The sequence below is a fragment of the Aotus nancymaae genome, unplaced genomic scaffold, assembly GCF_030222135.1.
Source record: "Aotus nancymaae isolate 86718 unplaced genomic scaffold, 86718_ANA_hifiasm-v0.15.2.pri h1tg000016l, whole genome shotgun sequence".
In the NCBI taxonomy this organism is placed as follows: Eukaryota; Metazoa; Chordata; class Mammalia; order Primates; family Aotidae; genus Aotus; species Aotus nancymaae.
Genome location: NW_026988428.1, coordinates 71,264,219 through 71,291,004, shown reverse-complemented (window position 1 = coordinate 71,291,004; position 26,786 = coordinate 71,264,219). Strand labels below are relative to the sequence as shown.

The 26,786-nt window shown below is 38.3% G+C and overlaps 1 protein-coding gene across 11 annotated transcripts in view; it reads left to right on the top strand.

Annotated features, from left to right (window-relative positions):
• The window catches only part of ERC1 (ELKS/RAB6-interacting/CAST family member 1), a 556,187-nt gene that overhangs the window by 406,049 nt on the left and 123,352 nt on the right, over nucleotides 1-26,786 (top strand). For all 11 annotated transcript variants that reach the window (XR_010343042.1, XM_064377601.1, XM_064377596.1 and 8 more), the window contains one exon: nucleotides 15,136-15,280. Coding sequence is in view for 10 of the 11 variants with exons in the window: in XM_064377601.1 (XP_064233671.1) it covers nucleotides 15,136-15,280 (145 nt within the window). In the remaining variant the exon portion in view is untranslated. The remainder of the gene's footprint in view (nucleotides 1-15,135; nucleotides 15,281-26,786) is intronic.

Below are 26,786 nucleotides of genomic sequence, written 5' to 3'. Positions count from 1 at the left end.
GTGTGCATGTGTCCTTATAGTAGAACGATTTATAATCCTTTGGATATATGCCCAGTAATGGGATTGCTGGGTCAAATGGAATTTCTATTTCTAGGTCCTTGAGGAATTGCCACACTGTCTTCCACAATGGTTGAACTAATTTACACTCCCAGCAACAGTGTAAAAGTGTTCCTATTTCTCCACATCCTCTCCAGCATCTGTTGTCCCCAGATTTTTTAATGATTGCCGTTCTAACTGGCGTGAGATGGTATCTCAATGTAGTTTTGATTTGCATTTCTCTAATGACCAGTGATGATGAGCATTTTTTCATATGCTTGTTGGCCTCATGTATGTCTTCTTTTGTAAAGTATCTGTTCATATCCTTCGCCCATTTTTGAATGGGCTTGTTTGTCTTTTTCTTGTAAATCTGTTTTAGTTCGTTGTAAATTCTGGATATCAGCCCTTTGTCAGACGGGTAGGCTGCAAAAATTTTTTCCCATTTTGTTGGTTGCCAATTCACTCTATTGACTGTTTCTTTCGCCATGCAGAAGCTGTGGAGTTTGATTAGGTCCCATTTGTCTATTTTGGCTTTTGTTGCCAATGCTTTTGGTGTTTTGGTCATGAAGTCCTTGCCTACGCCTATGTCCTGAATGGTTTTGCCTAGGTTTTCTTCTAGGGTTTTTATGGTGTTAGGTCTTATGTTTAAGTCTTTAATCCATCTGGAGTTAATTTTAGTGTAAGGTATCAGGAAGAGGTCCAGTTTCTGCTTTCTGCATATGGCTAGCCAGTTTTCCCAACACCACTTATTAAACAGGGAATCCTTTCCCCATTGCGTGTTTTTATCAGGTTTGTCAAAGATCTGATGGTTGTAGATATGTTGTGTTGCCTCTGACACCTCTGTTCTGTTCCATTGGTCTATATCTCTGTTTTGGTACCAGTACCATGCTGTTTTGATTACTGTAGCCTTGTAGTATAGTTTGATGTCCGGTAGTGTGATGCCTCCCGCTTTGTTCTTTTTGCTTAGAATTCACTTGGCTATGCGGGCTCTCTTTTGGTTCCATATGAAGTTTAAGGTGGTTTTTTCCAGTTCTGTGAAGAAGGTCATTGGTAGCTTGATGGGCATAGAGTTGAATCTGTAAATTACTTTGGGCAGTATGGCCATTTTCATGATATTGATTCTTCCTAACCATGAACATGGAATGTTTCTCCATCTGTTTGTGTCCTCTCTTATTTCCTTGAGCAGTGGTTTGTAGTTCTCCTTGAAGAGGTCATTTACGTTCCTTGTTAGTTGTATTCCTAGGTATTTTATTCTCTTTGTAGCAATTGTGAATGGCAGTTCATTCTTGATTTGGCTCTCTTTAAGTCTGTTATTGGTGTATAGGAATGCTTGTGATTTTTGCACATTGATTTTGTATCCTGAGACTTTGCTGAAGTTGCTTATCAGTTTCAGGAGATTTTGGGCTGAGATGATGGGGTCTTCTAGATATACAATCATGTCATCTGCAAATAGAGACAATTTGACTTCCTCCTTTCCTAATTGAATACCTTTATTTCTTTTTCTTGCCTGATTGCTCTGGCTAGAACTTCCAGTACTATATTGAATAGGAGTGGTGAGAGAGGGCATCCTTGTCTAGTACCAGATTTCAAAGGGAATGCTTCCAGTTTTTGCCCATTCAGTATGATATTGGCTGTTGGTTTGTCGTAAATAGCTTTTATTATTTTGAGATACGTTCCGTCGATACCTAGTTTATTGAGGGTTTTTAGCATAAAGGGCTGTTGAATTTTGTCAAAGGCCTTCTCTGCATCAATTGAGATAATCATGTGGTTTTTGTCTTTGGTTCTGTTTATGTGGTGAATTACATTTATAGACTTGCATATATTGAACCAGCCTTGCATCCCCGGGATGAATCCTACTTGATCATGATGGATAAGCTTTTTGATGTGCTGTTGTAATCGGCTTGCCAGTATTTTATTGAAGATTTTTACATCTATGTTCATCATGGATGTTGGCCTGTAGTTTTCTTTTCTTGTTGAGTCTCTGCCGGGTTTTGGTATTAGGATGATGTTGGTCTCATAAAATGATTTGGGAAGGATTCCCTCTTTTGGGATTATTTGGAATAGTTTCAGAAGGAATGGTACCAGTTCCTCTTTGTATGTCTGGTAGAATTTGGCTGTGAACCCATCTGGACCTGGGCTTTTTTTGGGTGGTAGGCTCTTAACTGCTGCCTCGACTTCAGACCTTGTTATTGGTCTATTCGGGATTTCGACTTCTTCCTGGTTTAGGCTTGGGAGGAGGCAACTGTCCAGGAATTTATCCATTTCTTCCAAGTTTTCTAGTTTATGTGCATAGAGTTGTTTGTAATAATCTCTGATGATGGTTTGAATTTCTGTGGCATCTGTGGTGATATCCCCTTTATCATTTTTTATTGCATCTATTTGGTTATTCTCTCTTTTCTTTTTTATTAATCTGGATAGTGGTCTGTCTATTTTGTTGATCTTTTCAAAAAACCAGCTCCTGGATTTACTGATTTTTTGAAGTGTTTTTCGTGTCTCTATCTCCTTCAATTCTGCTTTGATCTTAGTTATTTCTTGTCTTCTGCTAGGTTTTGAGTTTTTTTGATCTTGCTCCTCTAGCTCTTTCAATTTTGACGATAGGGTGTCAATTTTAGATCTCTCCTTTCTTCTCATGTGGGCACTTATTGCTATATATTTTCCTCTAGAGACTGCTTTAAATGTGTCCCAGAGATTCAGGTATGTGGTGTCTTCGTTCTTGTTGGTTTCGAAGAACATCTTTATTTCTGCCTTCATTTCATTGTTTGTTTATCCAGTCAACATTCAGGAGAAAGTTGTTCAGTTTCCATGAAGCTGTGCAGTTCTGGGTTGGTTTCTGAATTCTGAGTTCTAACTTGATTGCACTGTGGTCTGAGAGACTGTTACGGTTTCCGTTCTTTTGCATTTGCTGAGGAGTGATTTACTTCCAATTATGTGGTCAATTTTAGAGTAGGTGTGATGTGGTGCTGAGAAGAATGTATATTCTGTGGATTTGGGGTGGAGAGTTCTGCAAATGTCTATTAGGTTTGCTTGTTCCAGGTCTGAGTTCAAGTCCTGGATATCCTTGTTAATTTTCTGTCTCGTTGATCTGTCTAATATTGACAATGGTGTGTTGAAGTCTCCCACTATTATTGTGTGGGAGTCTAAGTCTCTTTGTAAGTCATTAAGAACTTGCCTTATGTATCTGGGTGCTCCTGTATTAGGTGCATATCTATTTAGGATCGTTAGCTCCTCTTGTTGCATTGATCCTTTTACCATTATGTAATGTCCTTCTTTGTCTCTTTTGATCTTTGTTGCTTTAAAGTCTATTTTATCAGAGATGAGAATTGCAACTCCTGCTTTTTTTTGCTCTCCATTTGCTTGGTAAATCTTCCTCCATCCCTTTATTTTGAGCCTCTGAGATTCGTGGTGCTTTTTTGCCCGGGAATCTCCTGGCCTGGCTCCCTGCTTCAGCTCCCCTTGCTGGCTAAGAGGGGACACAGTCTCGTTTACTCTGCACTGGGAACTGCTGTGCCAGGGTGCAGGCCAAACAGCCGCACTGGCCAAAACAGCCGCGCTGGTGACCCGTGGGGCTTCTCCGCCTGTGAATCTCCTGGTCTGTGGGCAGTAAAAATCCGTCTGGAAATGTGGCGTCCACTCACCCTCTGTGCTTTTACTCAGACCTGCAATCCTGAGCTCCTCCTAACCGGCCATCTTGGATCTCTATCCTATTGTAATTTCTTAATTTTTCTTCTGATTTTTTGATTTCAGTTATATTGTCTATTTTACTGTTGAAAGACCTTATTAAGTATAATTCAAAAGTAAAGAAGCTTAGAATATAAAAAACAAGGATCTGGATGTCATATTCAGCAGAAGGGAATCTCTAGTCATGAAGAAAGTGAAGCTTGGTTATGAAGTAGAAGAATATTTCTATCCAAAAATAAGAATGTTGGAACGTAGGATCCAGTAGAGTCTCACAATAGTCATATAGGTGGTTTTACACTTACTTCATTGGGGCTGTCATGGTTCAAATATATTTGTGATCCTTTTCTTGAGAATTGCTTTCAGAGCCAGTTTACAGGATGCCCCTAAAAATAACTTTGTACTTAGACTTCATTATGATCCAGAACATATCACTCTGATTCATTGTGCACAAGATTCGGTGTTAAAATTAAAATTCAGTTTAATAAAAAGAATATTTGTGATAATTCCAAATACATAAATAATGCAACAAAACTTTGGAGCCAGCTTAGAGACAAATTTGACAGCATCACTAGAATAAATTTTGTGTAACTTCTCAAAATTAATTCCTTGAAGAACATATCTTTCATTTGAAGTATAAGTATAGGTATATTTTACAAAGGAAACAGGTAGATAAATTTTGCTGAAGCAACATTTAAGGAAATATAGGGCCAGGTACAGTGGCTCACACCTGTAATTCTTTGGGAGGCGGAAGTGAGAGCATCACTTGAGCCCAGAAGAGCAGCCTAGGTCACCAGGTGAAAATCCCCTCTCTAGTAAAAATAAATAAATAAATAAAATTAGCTGGGTATGGTGGTGCATACCTGTAGTCCCAGCTACTCAGGATGCTGAAGTGGGAGAATCACCAGAGCCTGGGAAATCTAGGCTGCAGTTTGCCATGTTCTCACCACTGCACTCCAGCCTGGGTGATAGGAGTGCAACTCTGTCTCAAAAAAAAAAAAAAAAAGGGCATAGAAGATGAATGGAAGCGCTGGGCGCAGTGGCTCATACCTGTAATCCCAGCACTTTGGAAGGCCAAGGCAGGGGGATCACCTGAGGTTGGGAGTTCGAGACCAGCCTGACCAACATGGAGAAACCCCATCTCTAAAAATAAATAAATAAATAAATAAATAAGCAGACAAATGAAAGAAGAATGAAAGATACTCAAAGACCCACTAAATTGAGGATATGCTATTTCAGTCTCTGATCTGAAAAAATAATTGCCTGTTTTTATTTAGTAAACAATTTATAGAAATGTATGATTCGATTAAATGAGTTTTAGATGCCACCTTCATAAGGGAAGCTAGAACTGTGCTTAAATACCAGGAGCCCTGCTACCTTCTTAATCTTGAGCACTAAAAATAAGACCTATATCTAAAAACTTAGTTTAAATTCACATTCCACTGTCACAAATATGGAATGGAAATATCTCATGAAGTTGTTTTTCATGAAAGCACCTCCAGGAAAGCAAAACTTAGGAACATTGGGCTACAGAGTACCGCATTTATAAGACCATGATTATTCATTAAAAAACCGAGGATGTAGTTTTTGGAAGGCCTTTACTTACTATCAACTCATCAACACAGTATGGGATGAAACTAGCAGCTTGACTCTCTGTATGAAGTATGGGAGAAAGAGTGGAAAGAATGTCCAGAATTCACTGGGACCTTCGTTAGAGCCATGGGGCTGAATTTTATTGAAAATATTCATGGAAAAGGATCTGCATTCCAGCGCTTCTTAAAGTCATTCTGTTTTTCCATGCAGTTCCTTATTTGCTTTTAGACCTTTTATCTCCAAGTTGCTTTATTTTGTTGCTAGTATTTCTTCAGGTGTCATTATCTGACAGCCCTGTAGAAGATAAGACACGCTACTATGTGCATGTGAATTTAAACCAAATATTGGAATTTCTCTAAATAAGTATCACATTTCTTGAACAATTTTTCAGTATCACTATAAATGATATTTAACATTAAGTGACCAAAAACAAGTCTTTCACAGAGATTCTGCATCATATTCAGTCTGACAGCACTAAAGCTGTGGTTGTATATTTTTGACTAAACTTAATAAAAAAGGACATCAGGACCCCAGCAAAGTTGCCAAAGTTCACCAGATCTTATGAGTTCTGCCCTAGACCTTTTCTCATCTGCTTAGTCCATCTGATCTTGGCACTTGACAACTCTGCCTTCTTAATCTAGCAGTGGCTACATAAGAACCATTGATCTTTATAAATCTTCTCTCTCTCTCTCTCTCTCTCTCTCTCTCAAGAATATAGTAATGAAGAGTTTGAAAAGAAGAATTGAAGAAAAAATATTCATAGGGTAATTTTTATCTTCAACATTATTTAAATTTGGAACTATAAAAATACATTGTGCTCAAATCCTGCTACATGAGATAAAGCAGATACAAAAGGCCAAATGTTGTGTGATTCTGCTTATATGAGGTACCTAGAGTAATGAGATTCAAACACACAGAAGTAGAATTGTGGCTGCCAAGGCCTCGAGGGAGCAGAGGTGGGGTGTTAGTATTTCACAGGTATAGGGTTTCTTTTTGAGAAAATGAGATCTTTGGATATGGATGGTGGTGACAGTTGCACAACAATGTCAGTGTACTTAATGCCACAAAAATGTATGCTTTAACATGATTAAAATGGTAGATTTTATGTTATATATATTTGACCAAAATTTTAAAAAACTGCTTATACTTAATCATGTTTGCTATATTAGAACATTCCTCATTCAGAAGATTTTATGGTTTTTAAAGTAACTTGATTGAGGTATAATATAAGTACAATAAAGTGCACACATTTTAGACATACATTTTGGTGAGTGTGTCAAGCTACAGTCATTTCCAGGAACTTCTCACTGCCCCTTTCCAGTCACTCTCCATTTCCACTACCGGCCCTGGCAACGACTGCTCTGCCTTCTGTCCTTGTGATTAAATTACAATTCATTTTTATATTTTTTAAACAATTTCGGAATATATAAACTTTTATTTTTCAACAAGTAGAGATACGAATGTCGAGATTTTGCCCATCTGAGAAGCAGGTAGAGGCTTTATAGCAGAAGTCTCAATAGCACAGTAAAACAGTCTTCTAAACTTGCCATGGTCTTATATGAACATGCTCATTTTTCAGAAAAGGGGAAGGAAAAAACTGAATGCAAGTTTTCCACCTACAATTTTGTTCAGTCAGCGTCATTTACTGAGCTATAATCACCAGCAGTTTCTGCCTTTATGGTGTTAATTTTGATCCTTTTCAAGAACTTATGAAAAATGGAAGTCAGTTCATATTGAGATAGCTTCTCTACCCATTCCCTTTGAATGTATTTCTTTCCTTTTTTTTTTTTTTTATTTTTCTGGAGACAGGATCTTGCACTGTCGCCTAGACTGGAATGCTGTGTGGCACAATCAGGGTGCACTGCAGCCTCGACCTCCTGGGCTCAAAGGATCCTCCCACCTCAGCCCCCCAAGTAGCTGGGACTATAGGCATGCACCACCATGCCCAGCTAGTTTTTTTTTTATTTTTCCCACAGATGAGGTTCCACTATGTTGCCCAGGCTGGTCTTGAACTCCTGGGCTCAAGTGATCCACCCACCTCAGTCTCCCAAATTGCTGCGATTACAGGTGTGAGCCACCCTGCCCAACCATGAGTGTATTTCTCAATGTAGGTCAGTTCCTTTCCCTTGTTTCAGGAGATAGAGAAACATGAAGTGAACAGCAAATGAGAAGACTTGGACATTGTGCTTTGCATGGGACTTGCCATTGTGCTGCAGAAAGGCTGTGCTAGGAAGGACCCCAGCATGCACTGTTGGAACAGTGCCCTAAAATAGTCTACATTTGGTGACCTTTGAAAGTTTCTTTGCAACATTTAAGCATAAATGTGATATTTACTTTGTGTTGTATATTCATTGGCTAGCATAGCAGTCTTTCACTTAGTCTTACCTGCGATTCTTGAATTCAAGAATCAGACAGCAGCATTTATTCTTCATTCTTTAGGAACTGTTTTTGTAATATAATATTTTTACTCTAGCAGTAGCATCCTGGCCTTTCTCCTTGCAGAATCTTCTAGTCTCTCCTCGTTACCTTCAACTCAGTTTGAGACCTTTCTTTACTTGTCTTAAAACTTTTGGTATTTCTGTATTATACACAAAAGCACATCATGTCTCATTCAACATTTTTGTGTACCCTCTGCCTGCCGGGTTCCAGTTAGAACCCTCAAGGATTTCACATTCAGTGTTTATTCCGTATTCTGCCGTTCCAGACCATCTCTATTCTGATTTAGGGCTACCTCTTCAGCTTCTCTGCCATTTCCTGTCCCTGTAGACACTCTAATCCAGCTCTACAATGTGTTCTCACATGTGACTGTTGCTCTTACACTTGCCACTCTTTCTTCTTTCTCTGTGAAAATAGGTCCCATTTCAGTTCCCACGTCGTTAGCCTAAGGTGATTTCTCTCTGCTGTCGTACTTCGACATTTACTGCCTATAGTGTATTTGGCACTTATCACTTATTGTTTCATCTCATTAGTTATATTAAAATCTTAGAGTTGAAAAGGACAGTCTCACCCCTGAAAACATAACCACTTACACAGTATCTCTGATAATCTCTTTAAACACCTAGTCATGGGAAGGTCTATAATTTTTTAGCTTTTCGGGATGTTTCTTTTATAAACCAAAATCTCTCTCTTTTGTGACTTCCCCCGATTTGGTAACGGTTGTGCCCTCTGGACAAACAAAGATTCAGTGTTTTGTTTTTGCAAAACCTACCTTTAAAATGTTGGTAGCAATGATTGTGCTATGTTAGTAAATCTTTTTAGATTAACATACCCTTATGTAATCCCACTATGTCATCTTCCTTTGATACCTTCTACTTTTGTACTACCTCTTAAATTATGGCATATAGAATTGAACCTAGTGAACTTAGAGCAGTCACTGTTATAAGTGAACAGACAGCTGTTCAGTTAGAGAAAAACGCAACTCTAAATGAAATGTAAATTGCCCAAATCTCATGGTTTCTTTCTAGTCATGGTTTCTTTTATGTTTTTCTTTTTTACGCTAACACTCTGCTTACTTGCCTAGATGCTACTGGCCTGAAAAAAAAAAAAAAGACCTTAAAAGTACAGTGGCATACAGCTTCAAAATAAGTGAAAACACTGAACAGCTGGGAAACCACCACAACAGATAGAAATGAAGTGAGAATCAGAGGAGCTATCGGTTTAAAATATATTTACTATGAGCGTACTGTGCTGGGAACCATTCTTAGTACTTGGGATACATTACAGAACAAAATACCCAAAGATCCTGTCTTTGTGGCGTTTGTATTCCAAGTATTCCTAAGCTTTGGGGAAACAGTGAAGACTAGCAAATAACAGAGTGCACTGAGTATAGAGTTTATACAGTAATTGCAGCCCTAAATAAAGTAAAACAAGAAAGTTTAAGCAGATTAGGCTAATGCAATCCAGAGCGTTAACAATATTTGAAAGCTTCTAGTAAAATTTATGAACCAGGACTCTAGAAGGAAGACATTTTTTAAACGTAAAAATAGCAGCATTATCATAAAACCGAAAACGTAAATGCAACCCAAGTATCCCTGATGGATGAATGGATAAACAAAATGTGGTATGTGCATGCAGTGGAATGTTATTCAACCTTAAAAAAGGAGATTCGGCTACATGCTACAACATGGATGAACCTTGAAAACATTGTGTTAAGTGAAATAAGCCAGTCATAAAAAGATAAATACTGTTTGATTTCACTTATATGAGGTACCTAGGGTAAGTCAAGTTCATAGAGATAAAAAATAAATGACTGTTAAGAGGCTGGGGGAGGGGGAAAGGAGGAGTTATTGTTTATGGGTGTAGTTTCAGTTTTGTAAGATGAAAAGATTTCTGGAGGTTGGTCATACAACAGTGTAAATGTACTTAACTGTTTGTTTATAAATGATCATAGTAAGTTTTATGTGTGTTTTACTACAACTAAAAAAAATCTGAAAGATAAAAATTAATGAGCTAATAGACAAATACTAGAGACATTAAACAATTTTGAAGAGGTAAACCATAAACATACTATAATCAGAGAAACAGAACCTGCACATGTAGAAGAAACAAAAATCATTTTGATTAACAGCAAATGCCTGTTAATATCATCCAGACTATGTAAGTGCCGAAAGGAGATGCTGAATCGAGAAAAATTAGCAGTTAAGTGAGAAGCCAGATTTTGAAGGAGAGAAAGCTGCTGGCATTTCAGGCAGAGGACATAACATAAACCTAAGTGAAAACACAGCAGCTGTATGACAGAGAGTCCTTGGAAGACAATAAGGAAGAAATGGGTTAAAAAATTGTATGTAATACTGAATATTAGGCCAAAATATTTGCTGTGGCAAGAAACCTAATAACAGTGACCTTGGAAAAGTAGGACAGTGTAGAATGATAGAGAAGTCAGAGAAGAGGCTTTAAGAGTAATGTAGGCCCAAGATAAAAGGGTGAGAGTGACCTGCACATACAAAACAGTGGGTACATTAAAAACTATTAGAAAAGAAGAATGAGCAAAACTGGGATATTAGCCAGTGAGAGCAAAGACAAAATCAAATTATTTAAATGTTGACCTGTGGATCCAGGAATATGATGGCTCTATTAACATTAAAAGGGTAATTTGTTATGTTGGAAGGAAAGGTTAATTAAGTGTTGACATTTTACATTAAAGAGATTTTTGTGGGTACCTAAATAAAGATGACCTAGAGAGGACATAAGATGTACAGGGACCAAAGTTTGAGAGAGCAGGTATTTCAGTGAGGTTCACCCACAAAGGCTTTCCTATGGACTGTGGTTTTCACAGAGCTTATTTAAGATAGTGTATCTACCATACTCTGAAATCTCTGCAAGGGAAGCTGAAGAATCATCAGAGGATTTCTTCAGGAGAAGAGATAAAAGAGTAGAAAAGATATACTGGTGGTTTACTAGTCACTCTGGGTAGTTAACTGGTTAAATAGCAAGGGGACATCAGAATCAATGGTTTATTTAGTCCATCAGTAAGAGAATCTAGACTTCAGATTTATCTTAGAGTAAATTAAACTTTTCCTACATGTCCATGACATTAAAATGTCCAAAGCTACTTATCTTGTTCTAATTTTCACCTGATATTTTTCCTGATGTTTTCAGGATTATAGAATGTATATAACATGATTATGTAATCCTTCAATTTAACATACTCAGTTGGAGGAGTGAATAATAAACTTTGGTCACATCACTTCGTTCATACTATTTTTGTCTTGCATTTCTGTTAAACATACATACATATTTAGGATTCACTCGGATTTTTAGCCACTATATTCCAACGCTAATTATGGTTTCTTACTTACTGGCAATAGAAGGCTAATGTGGTAGTGTTCTCAAGGATTCAGAAATTTTATTCAAAAGGATTTTGAGCTCCATTTGCCTTTGATGTTTGTGTCCAGTTTCTGAAATTTGCCCAGATGGGGGAAGGGGATGGGGGTGTGGTCTTACTATTTCCTGAAGCTCGGATGCCACAGCATAGTCCTTTTAGAGACATCTTGATTCTATTAGAATTTGCAGTCAAAGGGCAGGTCCAACTGGCCTGGTAGTTGAAAGCACCAGGGATAGAGTGAATAGACTACTGTAATAACTTGAAGTTAGATTTCTGCTGCTGCCTACTCATTATGCTAGTAATGTGCATGTTGGTCATGCAGGGGGCGATTACTAACCACTTTGAAAGGTTTCGCTTCCACATTTTTTTTTAACTGTGGAAAAGAAGGGAACAGAACAAGGAGAAGAATTTGACAGGAAGAGCATTGCAGTTCTTATTTTGCCCTGGGCTTGTGGCATACATTTATTACCGTTCACATTTTATGTGCTTGTATTACTCCCTAGGGACTCATGGGAATGAAGTCAGAATGTGCTACCCTAGCAAGTCTCCCCTTCTGTGGATAGTCTTTAGTTAGTAAAGCTCTTAAAGTCAGTGATTAATTCCCTTTAAGGTCCAGTTTCTTTAAATCAGTATTAGAATAGATGATCTCAAATCATTGACTCATATTAAAAGAAGTTATAAAAAGGACTTATTTCTGGTAATTTTTATTTTCTTTATAGTTCTCTGTATCTTTCAGTTTTTCTTCAATGACTGTGTACTACTTTTATCAGAAAATACTTTTTTTTCAAAGAAGCAATTATATTGAGTAGACAGCTACTAAAATAAGATTCTTTTTCAGTTTGCTTTTTTTCCCCACTGTGAATTCCATTCCCTCTGAAAAGCAGAGTATTTTTAACAAAATTTTGGAGTTTAGACACTCTCAAGTGTGCCATGTAAAACTTCATCATGTAAGTTCAACTATACCATATGGTCCTTTCTATGAGATGTGTTAGAGGAACAACAATTTTTTCTTATTCCCTAAAAGTCATGGCTGTTACTGTTTACTAGCTTTCACATTCTTGCCTATCTTCCAAATTTTTTTCCAAGAAGTTATTCTCCCTCACAGTATCCACTTCACATACCAAAACTGTAACCAAGAGAACGATATTATCTTTGTCCTTTTTGGAAAATAGAAACCTAAAAGCTAGTATACCTATCAAAGATAGACATTACTCAGAATTTATGTGATTATATTTATAATACATAATCAAAACATTTTATTCTCTTGACTATGAATTGCCCTTCTTAGGCACCTGCACATGTAGAAATCACTATCGTGAGTATACGTTTTAAATGGAAAGGACAAAGACTTTTTGGATGATAATCTGTTGGGGAATTTTTAGAGGATGAGAGCCATGGCCATAGAGAAAATTTGATTCTGTACACTCCATAGCATATTATTGCTTAGTAAAAAATAGCATCAATGAAATAAAATCTCTATTTGAATTGCATAAAAGATATTTCAAATTATATATCTTATTAAAAAGACATTATTCCAGTGGCTCAGACTCCAATGCCACATTCTTTAAAACTTTGAAATTAGAAATCTAAATTGTCATCTGTTATATGGTGATTTGCAAATTTGACATTTTACCCCAGAGATTAACTGTACCACACTGGCTGGCCAAGCATACCATTTATGAGAGTTTGGAATGCAGTCAAGAAGCTTCAGCAATATGGAATCATTTTTACTATGTCATATTACGATATTTTAAGCACAAAATATGCCTCACCAATCACCTTTGTATTTTGCCTTCAGCAAAGGTGCTGATATTTCAATCTAATTAGATAGAGTCATTTATCTGTCATTCATCTTCTGCTGCTATTTCAGTCTAATTAGATAGAGTAATTTATTTGTCATTCATTTTCTCCTGTTTGCCTGCTACTATGTGTGATTCTGACTATTGGTGCACAGAAATGTAGCACCCTCATTGGGAAAGCATGCTTCTTATTCCAGCTTTGTCAGTCTTTGAGCTTCCCGAAAGGGAACAGAAGACCACAATCAACAGGAAACTGCATAGTTAGACCATCTTGAACTCTTTCACCTTTAAGCTCGTTTCACCACTTAACATATTTTTTTCAAGTGGTCAGTGGATATATTTAGACTGTCATTATCCCTTTAGCTTTGACTGGATCCTCGTAGTATAAGTTGCCTTCCATTTCTTAGAATTACATAGTGTGGGGACAGTGCATTAATAATCTTCTCTCCTCTTCTAGCAGCAAAACTAGTGAAACAAATCTTTATTTTCATGATGTAAACTGAGTATATACATCTTCCATTTGTTAGTACTGCTTTCAGAGTTGAGTATACCTACACATCCGGAATAAAGAATATCCATTAGAACATTCAGTAGATAGTCTTCCAGTTTGTGGCTAAACTAAAACTCTTCCATATGACTGCTATTGAAGCTCAATTATCTTAACAAAAGACAGAAGCAAGGATAAACTTGGGCAGTGTGTTCTCAGATTCAGCATTTCCTCAGGTCAAAAGCTCAGGCCACTTATATAGTTCCTATAAATCAAATACGTCTTCTTTCATAAAAGATGAGCTACTGAGAAATACATTTTAGATTATGAAACTAATGGTTCAACAACTTCATTCTGATTATTTTGTAAATTTCTTACATCAGCCTCCCCACTAAATCCACCTTTTTTACCTTTTGGACATAAACCATAAAGTAATTATTAGCTAAATCACAAGGAATCAGTAAAGTTTAAATTACTATTTCAAAATGTGCAGATCATTGCCAATAAAGCCACAACTGCAAACTTAATTGCATTGATGAGATTAAAAGAATGATTGATGTTCATAGTGCACTAGGAATAGATGGCTGTGTTTCTATATCCACTTTATTAAAGTTTGTGATTTGTTGTACACCGTATGCATGAAAATGCTTTCAGCGTCAGTAATGCCTCAGTTTGTTTGGAAGCTACAGAATAATTATCAAAAGAATAAGCTAAATGAATAAAGCATATAAGTGACAATATTAAGAACAAAAAGAAAGTAACTTTTTTTACTTTCTAAGTTCACCTACAACTATATCTAAGAACTCTTTTTTTGAAATATGAAATACTAAGTTCTTACTAATAAAGTTTTTTTTAAGGTTAACAATTTTATTTTATTTTTTGAGATAAGGTCTTACTTTGTTACACCCACTGGAGTGCAGTTGCACCATCTCAACTCACTGCAACCTTCCTCCCAGGCTCAAGATATTTTTCTACCTTAGCCTCCCGAATAATGAGTAGCTGGGACCATAGACATGTGCCACCACGCCCAGCTAATTTTTGGGGGGTCTTTCGTAGAGATGGGGTTTTGCCATATTGCCCAAGCTGGTCTCAAACTCCTGGCCTCAAGTGATCCACTCACCTTGCTTTCCCAAAGTGCTGGAATTACAGGCATGAGCCACCGTGCTTGGCCTAAATGTTTTTTAAACTTTATTTTATTGTAGTAAGAAGACTTAACATGGGATGTACCCTCTTATTCACTTAAGTGTACAATACATTATTGTTAATTATAGAAAGAATGTCATACAGAAGATCTCTAGAACTTACTCATCCTACATAACTTAGGCTTTACGCCCATTGATTAGCAACTCCCCATTTTCCCCTCTTTCCTCTCCCTTGTGACCACCATTCTACTCTCTGTTCGCATGAGTTTGACTATTTTAAATACCTCATGTAAATGGAAACATGAAGTATTTGTCTTTCTGTGACTGGCTTATTTCACTTAGCATAATATAGGGGAACTTTTTGAGATAGCAATATAACATGATAAAGACATTTAGAGTCAGAATAGCCTGAACAGGATTCCTGGTTGCACCATTTACTACAAGTGTGAACTTGGGCAAGCTGTGTAAACTCTAAAGTCTTGGTTTTATCACCCTTAAAATGGAGGTAATGATAATAGTGACTTCAAAGAATTGTTAGAAGGGGTTAATCACACTGTTGGCATTTTCTTTCTTTTGTAGGCAAGAAGCTCTTCTGGCTGCCATTAGTGAAAAAGATGCCAATATAGCCCTCTTGGAGCTTTCATCCTCTAAGAAAAAGACCCAAGAGGAAGTGGCTGCACTGAAGCGGGAGAAGGATCGTCTAGTACAGCAACTTAAGCAGCAGGTATTATTAAATGCCAGGAGGAGGGTCAGTGGGGTCAGCTTTCACAGCATTCTCTACACAGGTCTTTGCCAGCTTGTACTTTAAGGGTCTCATGTTTCATATTAGACATCCAATAATTGGATCTAGTTAATTTCCATCATTAGAGACTTTTTATCTCCACAAATCTGTGACTGTGTCTAGGAAATGCAGATTATTTTTGGTAAGAGAGCTATTTTGGACAATGTCACACAGGTCTTCTATGAGGATGTTTTTTAACTTTGTACAGTGGATTGTAGAAATTAGTGAAATTAGCCCATTTGACATGAAAAGGCTTTTTTTTTTAACATCCAACGATTTCTGTGACAGCAGGTACTAAGGATATTTTCATTAAAAGATTTTCAGTTATTAAGGATTAGGTAAGCTCTGAAGATAAGAACAAAGGGTTGGCCCTTTTCTTTTCCAGCCTAAACCCTCTCAAAATTTAATGCTTAATATTAATGTAACACCTTTTGTTTGTCAAAATAAAAGCTAAAAAGTTCCCCTTTGATGATGGTTGCACAACAGTATGAATGTACCTAATACACAAAACCATCAATTTAAAAATAGTTAAAATGATAACATTTTATGTTAGACATATTTTACCACAATAAAAAAAAGGGGAAAAACATTTCCCTTTGAAGATAAGGAGAGTGCCGGTTGTTTACATCACAGCCCTGATTGAACTTCAGCGCTCTTCACTGCGTGCTCCTGGCTGTGCGCAGTGTCCGCATCCCAGCCTCTGTGACCATACCCTGCGTTCCTAGTCACATTATCTTTACATTTTGGCTGCCAAGTGTGCTCTTTTCCCTCAAGTAATGAGACCAAGAAAGAGCTTTTCAAGTGAATAAATTCCTTTTTTTCTATATTTGAAGGTCAGTCATCAATTGATGGTATTTTGGCATATGTTTATATTAACAAGAATCAATATTTAAACAACGAAGTTATTTTCTCTCTGGATCAAATTAAAACTACTTAGAAATAGACTTTATATGTATGTATTTATGTTGCACACTTTGCAGAGAAAATACCAAAAAATTTTCCTTTTCTGCAGGATGGATAGCTGACTAGCAAAAAGTAACCCATTGCTCATTCACAAGTGAAAGAAACTTTTCCAGGGTCCTAAAATACTTTTTAATAAGAACAGGACATCATCTAATATTTTGACTACCTGTTATGTAAAATAGGAAGAATGTGCTTATTATTAAAGACATCTGTTCAGTAGTTGAAAACTGAAATTTGGCTCATCAAAGCTGATAATAGCAAATTGGAGGGTGTTATTAAAGAAAGGAGTTTACCGCTGTGTGTTTATATATTTAGCAATATCAGTTAAATAGTCTTGAATACATAGGCATATGATTTAAGCAGTTTATGATCCTTTTACTTAAGACACCAGCTAGAATAGAATATCTAGCAGACCAGAATTCTATACCTCATTTGTAGTGGTTTTTGATTACTGCTCTCTGAAGACCGTATGTTTTCATTATATGAAAGTTAAGGAAATTGGCCAGGCACAGTGACTCACACCTATAATCCCAGCACTTTGGGAGGCTGAGGCCAGCGGATCATGAGGTCAGGAGATTGAGATCATCCTGGCCAACATGGTGAAACCCCATCTCTATCAAAACTACAAAAATTAGCTGGGTGTAGTGGCACACACCTGTAGTGCCAGCTACTCGGGAGGCTGAGGCAGGAGAATCTTGAGCCCAGGAGGTGGAGGTTGCAGTGAGCTGAGATCACACCACGATGCTCTAGCCTGGCAACAGAGCAAGACTCCATCTCAAAAAAAAAAAAAGAAAAGAAAAGAAATTAATTAATCTATGAGCTTATAATCTTAGAAGGAAGTAGCTAAAAAAATTCTCAGTGTCTTTATATCAGACTATATGCCTTGAATTTTCTGTAGTGATGTACCCTTTATAAAGAGAAAAATAATAACAGTCCTTCCTATAGTCTTCTCCTGTCTCCCTTTCACATTCCTGCCCTTTCAAAATGTATCTGGATGCTGTGAGCAAGAAGGAAGGAGTTTTGCCAAAGGCATTTGATTCCTTAATTCCTCCAAGAGTGTGTACTAACTTTTGGACAAGGGAGCAGCCTTTTGGAAAGAGGATATGGTATCAATGTTGTTTTAATTTAAAGCTTCTAGTACTTGAATTGCTGGAATGTGCCTCAATCTAAAGGCTATTTCCTAACAGGGAAGCAGTCAGCATTGACCAGGCTTTCCAGCAAATGGAGCTGCCTGATAGGCTTTTGGCGTTCACATGTGATTCCTATCGTCAGAAAGAGGTGAAGCAATGAGGGATATATAGATTTGGGGGTCACCTTCTAATATGGTCCCAATTTACTTATCCCCTCTCACCACCCCCCACCCTGCCCCCTGCAGGGTAACTTCTCCTTGACTCATTCATGGCAAAGCAGCACTTGGAAAGGCTGCATCAGAGGAAGGGGGTCAGGGCCAATGAAAAAAATAAAAACTAAAGGTTGTCTAACAAACTCCAGATGTTCTGTGGTGGGTGCCAACCAGTGTGTTTAGACCTTAAGTCATGAAGAAGAGCCCCCACTGTGATTGTCAGGCCCCCGCACGAGATTTAATGTAAACTCAGATAGAACCCTGGAAAGCATTAATACAATCTGTTTAGTCACAGCAGCTGTCACAAGATGGCCTTTCTCTCAGCATTATTTTCTTCTTTTCACCTCCAGAATTTTACAACCTCCATATTGTATTGGTTGCTAGTGTGAAATCTTGCCTTGCCCGTGTGTGCTCTACACAGATGTGTCATAGGCAGGCTGGGCTTTGCAAGACAGGCTAGGATTTTTTTTTCTGTTTTTAAGCATCAGCTATAACAGTATAAAAGTAAAGGCTACAAACTTAAACTGATTTGGTTTGAATCTAGTTAATCTCATTTACAACTGCAATTTTGTAATCTTCTACATTAGAATTAATTGTCATACAACATATTATTTGATTCCAGTATTTTATAGGCATGAGGGATAAAAGGCACAGTACTGGTCTTAAAGGAACTCAGGCTAATGCATAAAACATTGGTTGTTCTAGACATTTGGCAGAACCATTCTGTATTAGTCCATGTTCACACTGCTCTAAAGAACTACCTGAGACTGGGTAATTTATAAAGAAAAGAGGTTTACTTGACTCACAGATCCACATGGCTGGGGGAGGCCTCAGGAAACTTAACAATCATGGCACAAGTTGAAGGGGAAACAAAGCACATCTTACATGATGGCAGGAGAGAGAGTACGATCAAACAGGGAACTGCCACACACTTTCAAACCATCAGATCTTATGAGAACTCACCATCTTGACAACAGCATAGGGGATATCTGCCACCAGTGTCCAGTCACCTCCCACCAGGCCCCTCCCTTGACACATGGGGATTACAATTCAAGGTGAGATGTGGGTGGGGACACAGAGCCGAATCATATCACATTCTATAGATGGTAGTCCTGGCCTTCCCATCTTTTTGTACTGACAGCTTTAGCAGGTCATCCAAACATTATGTAACTTATTTACCCATTTACTTCAGATTTACCCCACAGAGTTGGTGTGAAATTAAATAAGATAGCAAACCTAAAGTGCTTAGAATCCCCATTTCCGTTCCCTATCACTGATAGCCCTGTTCATAGTGAGAACTATGGCATAGGTGACACATGGTACATTGTACATTGAGAGAGGGGTAGTCTCCGTAAATATGGCCCTCATTCTTGGTTATCTCTAACGACTTTATTTAATGTGCAGACTAACGTAGTGTTCAGAATTACACAACTAGCACATGGTGTTCCACTTCTCTCAGGAGAATGTATTTCTCAGGGCAGTTAGGAAAAAGAGGTAGAGGTACTTTTTATCCTTTCTTTTTTCTACTTGTTCTTTTTAATAATATGGATGTAATATAGAATTTTTAAAAAATAATTCTAAATTCTAATATATCTTTCTTAAATCTTACATTTTCGTCACTGAAGAACATTTAAATGCCCATCTGCTTGAAGTCCTCAACTTTAGGAAAATGATAACTCCCAAGCATACATTCCATCTCACTTGCCTTCTAGTTCTGTGATTTTCCCCATGTTACCTCTCTATTCCATATATCCCTGAGTAGTATAACTTTTCAGAATTCTGTAAAAATAGAGCAGTGACAGTAATGGCCACCATGTACCATTTGACTGTAGCAGGTGGGGCACAAGGGCTTTCTATCACAGGATCTTCCCTACAGGTCTGGATAGTGTCTTCATTATGTAGAGGAAGCACTTCAGACCCAAAAAGGTTAAAAGTGTGGCTAAATTTCCACAAAATATGGAAATAGTGGGCCTAGAATTAGAATTGATTCTCTTCTCACTGTTCTCTCTTATGTGAAGATTCCAGATGGTTAGCAATTAGATTGTATTAGAATTAGAATAATACACACAATGCTATTTTATGTTTTTATAATACTGATTTGTTCCCCTGAGAGACAGAAAAGGGTATCTATTTATACTCCAGCCCTTCCCATCTGTCTATAAAGAACAGAAACAAAAAAGAAATGGTGTGATTTGTTTTCCTTTTCACTGTTCCAGGCTGAGCCTCACATTACTGTACAGGCAGTCTTTCTCCAGACATCCCAGTACTACTTCCTTGAGATTACATCAGGTGATCCAGTTGGTGTTGGGAATGACCCCATATTCTTCAGTCAAGTATTTCCGTGGAGTAGTTTTCTACTGTGTTGTGTGTATTTTACTTGTTTAATCCTCCCAAGACTGCTTTATTTCCCTAATCGCTAAGTTCTTGTTGGAAAGAGTATTTCACTGTTGCCCCAAGTACTTTCAGTAGGTATGGTATGAAAAAATACCTGAATCCAGTGAATGATATTTTGAGTAACTGTCTTTTATTAACTTCTGTCCACTATCTAGTTAGCAATTTTTAGTCTTTCTTGTGGCACTGCATATGATACCTTGTATCATACCTTTACTCTTCTTACTTATTGTTTCATCAGGTAAAGCTGCGTACTTTGACATTTGCTGATTAGGTCGGGAAAACCACCCTATGCTTTGAATTGGCCATTTCTGCAATCTAACAGACATTCTAGCACACCTTCACTCATCTGTGAACCCACATTTGTACATGCTTTCACACTTCCCCATCCCTATTCTTACGCTGGTTACTACAATAACAGGATTCAATGCTCTGTCCACATATCCCACTCAGAAACAATTTCTTTTGATTCACTTATTTAGGATTATTTTACTCCTTCATTGTTAGCGAATAGAAAATGTATATAGATTAATACCTTTATTATTTTGACTTTAACATCTTTTCTCACATGATGTAGGGCTGGCCATTGGCCTACCTTTAAATTGCCATATATCATCTTTTCCTCCTTGTGGCATTGAAGGCCAATGTCTATTATAGTAGCATGGTGTATTAATTATGAAGTTGTGGTTGAAAAGACACTCTAGGCACTTGAAACTTTCCAAATAAATATACTCGGATTAAAATTTCCCAGGATTTTTTATGGTACAAAGGAGAATACCTTTTTGAAGGTTCAGTAAACTCTCTGTTTGGAATGGAGGGTTATGACAACGATAAAGTATCTGTTTCAGCTTCAATTTTGGTGCACATGTTCTTTGATCACATCTTTTATGAGAGAATGAAGTTTTATTATTCATTCTTCTCTAGCCAAACTCAAAGCATTTTACTGGTTTGAAATGTATCTTCGTTTTCCTATCTCGAAGTTTTTTGTAAAGAATATAAAATGTTGTTTTGTATATGAAAAATGTGACTTGTTCTTATTTACCAAAATTTAGGAATAACTGGCTTAACATTGATCTGAAGAATTTAAGGGTCAGATACTTTTTTTAAAAAAATGCTCAAATTTGGTTTTTAAATTCTTAGCCCAGGGTCCTGACCCCTCCTCACTGGAGCAATATTTAGGACCACCAAGTTGGAAGGCAATAAATAATCGGATTCTTATCTGTCAAACTGATTGTTGGCTCTCTGTAGTATACATGAATTGTTTTTGAACAAAGCTAAAATCCTTTGAAGATATACTAATGATCTAATATGAACTCAGTTTGATGAAAATCACCTTTTGGGACTTATTTTGTTCTGTGAAAAAGAATTGTTGTATGAAAAATTCTCCTAACTAGCCAAGAAAATACATCTGTCTGTAGTCTACTTAGTGATTTAAAGGCTTTTCCTTATGAATGAAACCCATGATGGAAGCTTGTTGCCAATAAGAATAATGGAGAATCAACTTTTAAAGCCACATACATGATGTAGAATCTCAAGTTGCCGTTATTCTATATTGTAATGGTGAGCCAGACATACAAGTGTGTCTAGTCAGTTTTATTAACTATTTTCTACAGCAGTCTTCCCTTCCTTTTCTTTGTCCTATTTTCTGAACCAATAGAAAACTAAATTTTCTTACAGAGGCAGGAAGTTAAGACTTAAAATTTAAGGAATATGAGGGTAGAGAATACCTTTGACTGGTTACATTATTGCATCTGAACCTTCAGATGACATCCTGAAATAAATTGCATAGAGTATTTTCTACCTATGATTCCCATTAGGGGCTTCATGGTTTTGATAAATACACTATCAAAGGGAAGTACATCACAAAGAACACTACTTTCAGGCCAAATATTGACTAATTTAGGGAATATATTATGTGATATTTTGATCTAATTTTTCACTTTCAGTTTGTTGCTGTAACACACATAGGGAGGTTTGTAAATACATGTATTTTAGATTTACGCTGTTTGTAAATTCCCATAAATACATAAAAGGGTCATGCTAAGCTGTCTTTGGGGTGGCCACACTAGTGTATTTCCTCTCGCATTTTACCTTAAGCAGCAAGAAGAAACCAGGCCCACACCTTTAGTACTTTAGATGGAAATCTACTTAGCTAGATCTCTCAGTTCATTCAGTACATTCTCCACTTTCCACACAACTGTAGATGACATTGTTGCTAAAGTTCTGGTACTGCATATCAAGGATCCCAGTAACAAGTTCCTCACTTCCTTTAAGATCCAGTGGCAGCCTCCTAAAAGCCCCTATTTCAGCGAACAGCCAATTCAAGGCACTTTAGGTCTGCGCTAGTACTCTCCTCAGAATCTGTCTGCATCTTCCAGCTTCCACCCACTGCCCAGCTCCAAAGCCACACCGGGTTTTTAAGTTTTTGTTACAGTGTTACCCCATTCCCAGTTATACCAAAATCTATTAGTTATCTATTACTGCATAAAAATTACCCTTGGCCGGGCGCGGTGGCTCAAGCCTGTAATCCCAGCACTTTGGGAGGCCGAGGCGGGTGGATCACGAGGTCAAGAGATCGAGACCATCCTGGTCAACATGGTGAAACCCCGTCTCTACTAATACAAAAAATTAGCTGGGCATGGTGGCGCGTGCCTGTAATCCCAGCTACTCAGGAGGCTGAGGCAGGAGAATTGCCTGAACCCAGGAGGTGGAGGTTGCGGTGAGCCGAGATCGCGCCATTGCACTCCAGCCTGGGTATCAAGAGCGAAACTCCGTCTCAAAAAAAAAAAAAAAATTACCCTTAACTTAGTGGCTTAAAGTAATAACTATTGTCTCACACAGTGACTGAAGATCAGGAATCTATCTGCAAGCGGTTTAGCAGATGATTCTGACTCAGGGTCCCTTATGAGTTTGCAGTCAGACTCTTGGCTAAGTATTCAGTCATCTGAAGGGTTGGCTAGGGATGGAGGACCCACTTCCAATTCATTCATTCATTCATTCATTCATTCATTCAGCTATAGAGCATTTATTGCAAACAAAATTGAGGTAAAAGAATCTGACCCAGAACCCACACCCACCCAGGCTGGGGCTATCTCTACTTATCCCCACATCAGACCCCAAGCACCTCAGGCCCAAAGCAGTCCCCAGAGGACAAACAGGCCTGGCACACTGAGGTAGCTGTATCTTAAGCCCCAACAACTCCTCAGGGTTGCCCAATTCCCATGCAGATCCCTGTCTGGAGGGGAGGAGGAGGGAGAGGCAGGCAGGTGGAGCCCTTGCTTCAGGTGGGACACACCCCATGCCCCAACAAACATTCCAGCCTCTTAGGCTGGGTGCTTTCCCACCTGCCCACCCAGCCAGCCATGGGGCAGTGGGACGGCCATCAGAGGTGGCATGCTGTGGTGAGAGGTCACTGCTGCTCCAGGCGGTCCTCAGTCACCCCCTGGGAGGCCAGCTCAACCAGCACATTCTGCAGGTAGTTTTGGTCATGGTGGCTGTGGCCTGTCATGTTGCGCTAGATCTCATTCCACAGCACAGTGTTGGTCTCGCCCATGGTGCTAGACATGCCCACTGTGAAGATGAGCCGCCCCTTCCGGGCCACATTCAGGAGCTCTGGGACCTTGTGGCTCTGGGCGTTGTCTGGACAGTAGCACTGGCAGGAAACCCTCTGGTGGTGAACGGCTTTCCAGGGTTGGGGTGCTCGGGACCCTGAATGCCCTGTGGAATGTTCTAAACTATGAGGATGGTCCCGCAGTCCTTGTGGCCAGGGAGTGACATCTGGAACCTTAACACCTCCATCTTCTCCTGGGGCGGGGTTCCTGTTTTCTCTTCAGAGATAGTTTGGCTCTCCACCATATAGACTCCTCTGTAAGGTTACTTAGGACATGACAGCCAGCCTCTCCAGAAAAGTGACGCAAGAGGGAAAAAGAGGGCCTCCAAAATGGAATTCCAGAATGGAATAACCTAACCTCCGAAGTGACATACTGTCACTTCTACCTTATTCTGTTGATCACACAGACCAATCCTTATACAGTATGGGAAGGGACGGCACAATGATGTGAATACTTGGAGACAGTATTCTTGCAGGCCATCCTGAAGGCTGACTACCGCAGCAAGTGCATGAATAAACAAATTTGGTATGTTCATGCAATTAAATGCTGCTTAGCAGTAGATAGAAATGAGCTACAAATACACACAACAGGCTGGATGAACCGCAAAGACACACTGAGCAAAAATGGAGACACAGGAAGGTACACACTGTATGATTCCACCATACTATAGAGTGTAAGAAAGCAGATCAGACAACAAAGCAGAACTTACTTCATCTTTTCTTCCCCTCCTCAACTCACTTGAGGGACCTGCAGGGGGAAAGGGACAAGTTCCATTCTGCTTTCTTCATCCTCTGATGCTGCTTCTCTGGCCAACATTGCTTCCTTTGGGGTGAAGCAGCAGCCAAAAGACAAACCTGGAAGCTTTCTGTAACATCACTTGACCCACAGAAAGCTCATGCATCCTTGCCATCCCAAATGGTGAGAATATAGGCCGCCTTGGTACTTCTGTTTCCATTTGCCATCTGTCTCCTCCTCAGATAAGCACAAGGCAAATGAACAAGTCTGATGCCTAAGCAGATACGAAATGAAGGAATGAGATGCCGGTCTCCTTGTCTTGTACTAACACCCAATCTTTAGGAGTGGTTCTCCTTGAGCCCTCTCTCTCTTAGCTAAGGCAAAGGGGACTCTCTTGTGAATGAACACATACTCTCCATATAACGAGTCCTTCTGCCAGCCTTAGCACTATGCTCACACCAGTCTTAGACACATGGATGAAGGGGCACCTGTTGAAGCATTGGACTGCTGACAGTAGTATCTTTTAAGCCACTGGCCACTAAGCTGCCTTTATACATGTTGGTTGCTTACCTCTTTTTTGTCAACAATTCTATAACAACTGGAAAAGCCCGTTTATCATACTATTAAAACTGTTTTACTTACATTCTAAAAGAAGATAACAGTGGTGGAATAAAACTACAGAGAACTCTTGAGTTGTTAGTGAAAAAAGGGAAAATTAAATAGCAAGTGTTACAACAGCTTGAGTGCTACAGAAGCTGTTTGTGGAAAGTAAAATGTTGTAAACATCGGTTCATCTCTCTTAGTTTAAATTCTTGATAATGAGGCCAGTCTCTAAGAGCATTTATGTACCCATTTGTTTTATATATAAATCTGTCATTTATAATGTCAGGTGCCTTTTGTATGACTGAACAGACATTCCTCAAAACATATCTATGTTAGGCACTGCCAGGGCCCTTTACCTTGCCCTTGACAGTGCCTGCTTCATATTGTATCTGCTGTGTACATGAGCATCATCCTCCCAGCTGTCCTGTATGATATTATCTCCTTGATGGTAACTGCTGTTTTATCCTAGAATATAAAAACTTTGGTTAGAATATTCAGAATTTGACAGAAGATTACAATTCAGGAAATTCAGAAGATTACAGTTCAGTCAGTATTTAATAATTCAACAACCCTTATTATTTTATTTATTTTTAACCGAGACAGAGACTCACTCTGTTTCCCAGGCTGGAGTGCAGTGTGCGATCATAGCTCCTGGCTTTAAGCCATCCTCCCACCTTGCCCTCCCAAAGTGCTGAGATTACACACATGAGCCACCACAACTGGCCTCAGTGGCCCTTATTGACTAGTTAATATAAAAATGTTTATCTTTTAAAAATTATTTTATCTCCTTTTAACCCTAAATTTTTGCATATTAAGTACTCAAATGTCTTCCTTTGAACCATTACAAATACGAAGATCAACTAGGTTGTTTCTTCTGATGGTATCTAGATTGTTTTGAAAGGAACTAGATGCAAACCGTTTTCCATTCACTGTCCTCACTTTTGGAATTGCCCTTTACTTCCTTGGCTTAATCTCCACTTTAAGCTTCTCTTCAAGACTCATCATCATAGGTTGGAATTTCCTAGCCATGAAGTCCATATTTTTCCTTATCACTAGCAAAGCCATTCTGTGCTTTTTTTCATTCCAATGTTCATTTTCCCTTGGGCTTAAGTTGAGAAGAAAGGAGAAAGGGAGGGAGCAGAGAGAAAGAGAAAGAAACTTTTCACTTGGACTAGAGTTGGTAATTTTATTTATTCTTCATGTTAAGCCAGGTTATTCTTGTTGGTGTGATTATTTATTCAAATGTAAGAATTCCCATTCTGCAACCATTGCTATCTTGTTTTCCTGTTTGTATGTACAGTGGTGGTACAACAAAAATAGCATTAAACTGAGTGTCAGGAAACCTGAGCTCTAGATCCAACTCTGTTGATAACTAACTATATAATCTTGAACATAGTAACACCATCAACGAATATAAAACACTTCACACTTTACAAAGTACTATTCAGATACTTAATAGTGCCTAACCCCAGGGCTGTATGGGCCAGACAGATGTCATAAATAAAAGGAGTGAGTGAAGTGGTTTAAGGCCACAGGAGAAAGAACTGTGATAAACTAGGGGCCACGTGCTGTTGTCTAAAGAGGCAGACGCTTTTAATTCCAGCTCGTTGTGACCACATAAGATGTAAGATGTGAGCCCTGTGTTATTCAAGCATCCATTTTTCCCTGGAGAATTCAGATTGTTATATAAATCTCTTGATGTCTAAGTGTTGGCAACTAATTTGTTTTTTATTTTTTTATAAATCAGGCCACAAGGCTGATTTAATTTTTTTTTTTTTTTTTTTTTTTAGCATAAATAAGGCCA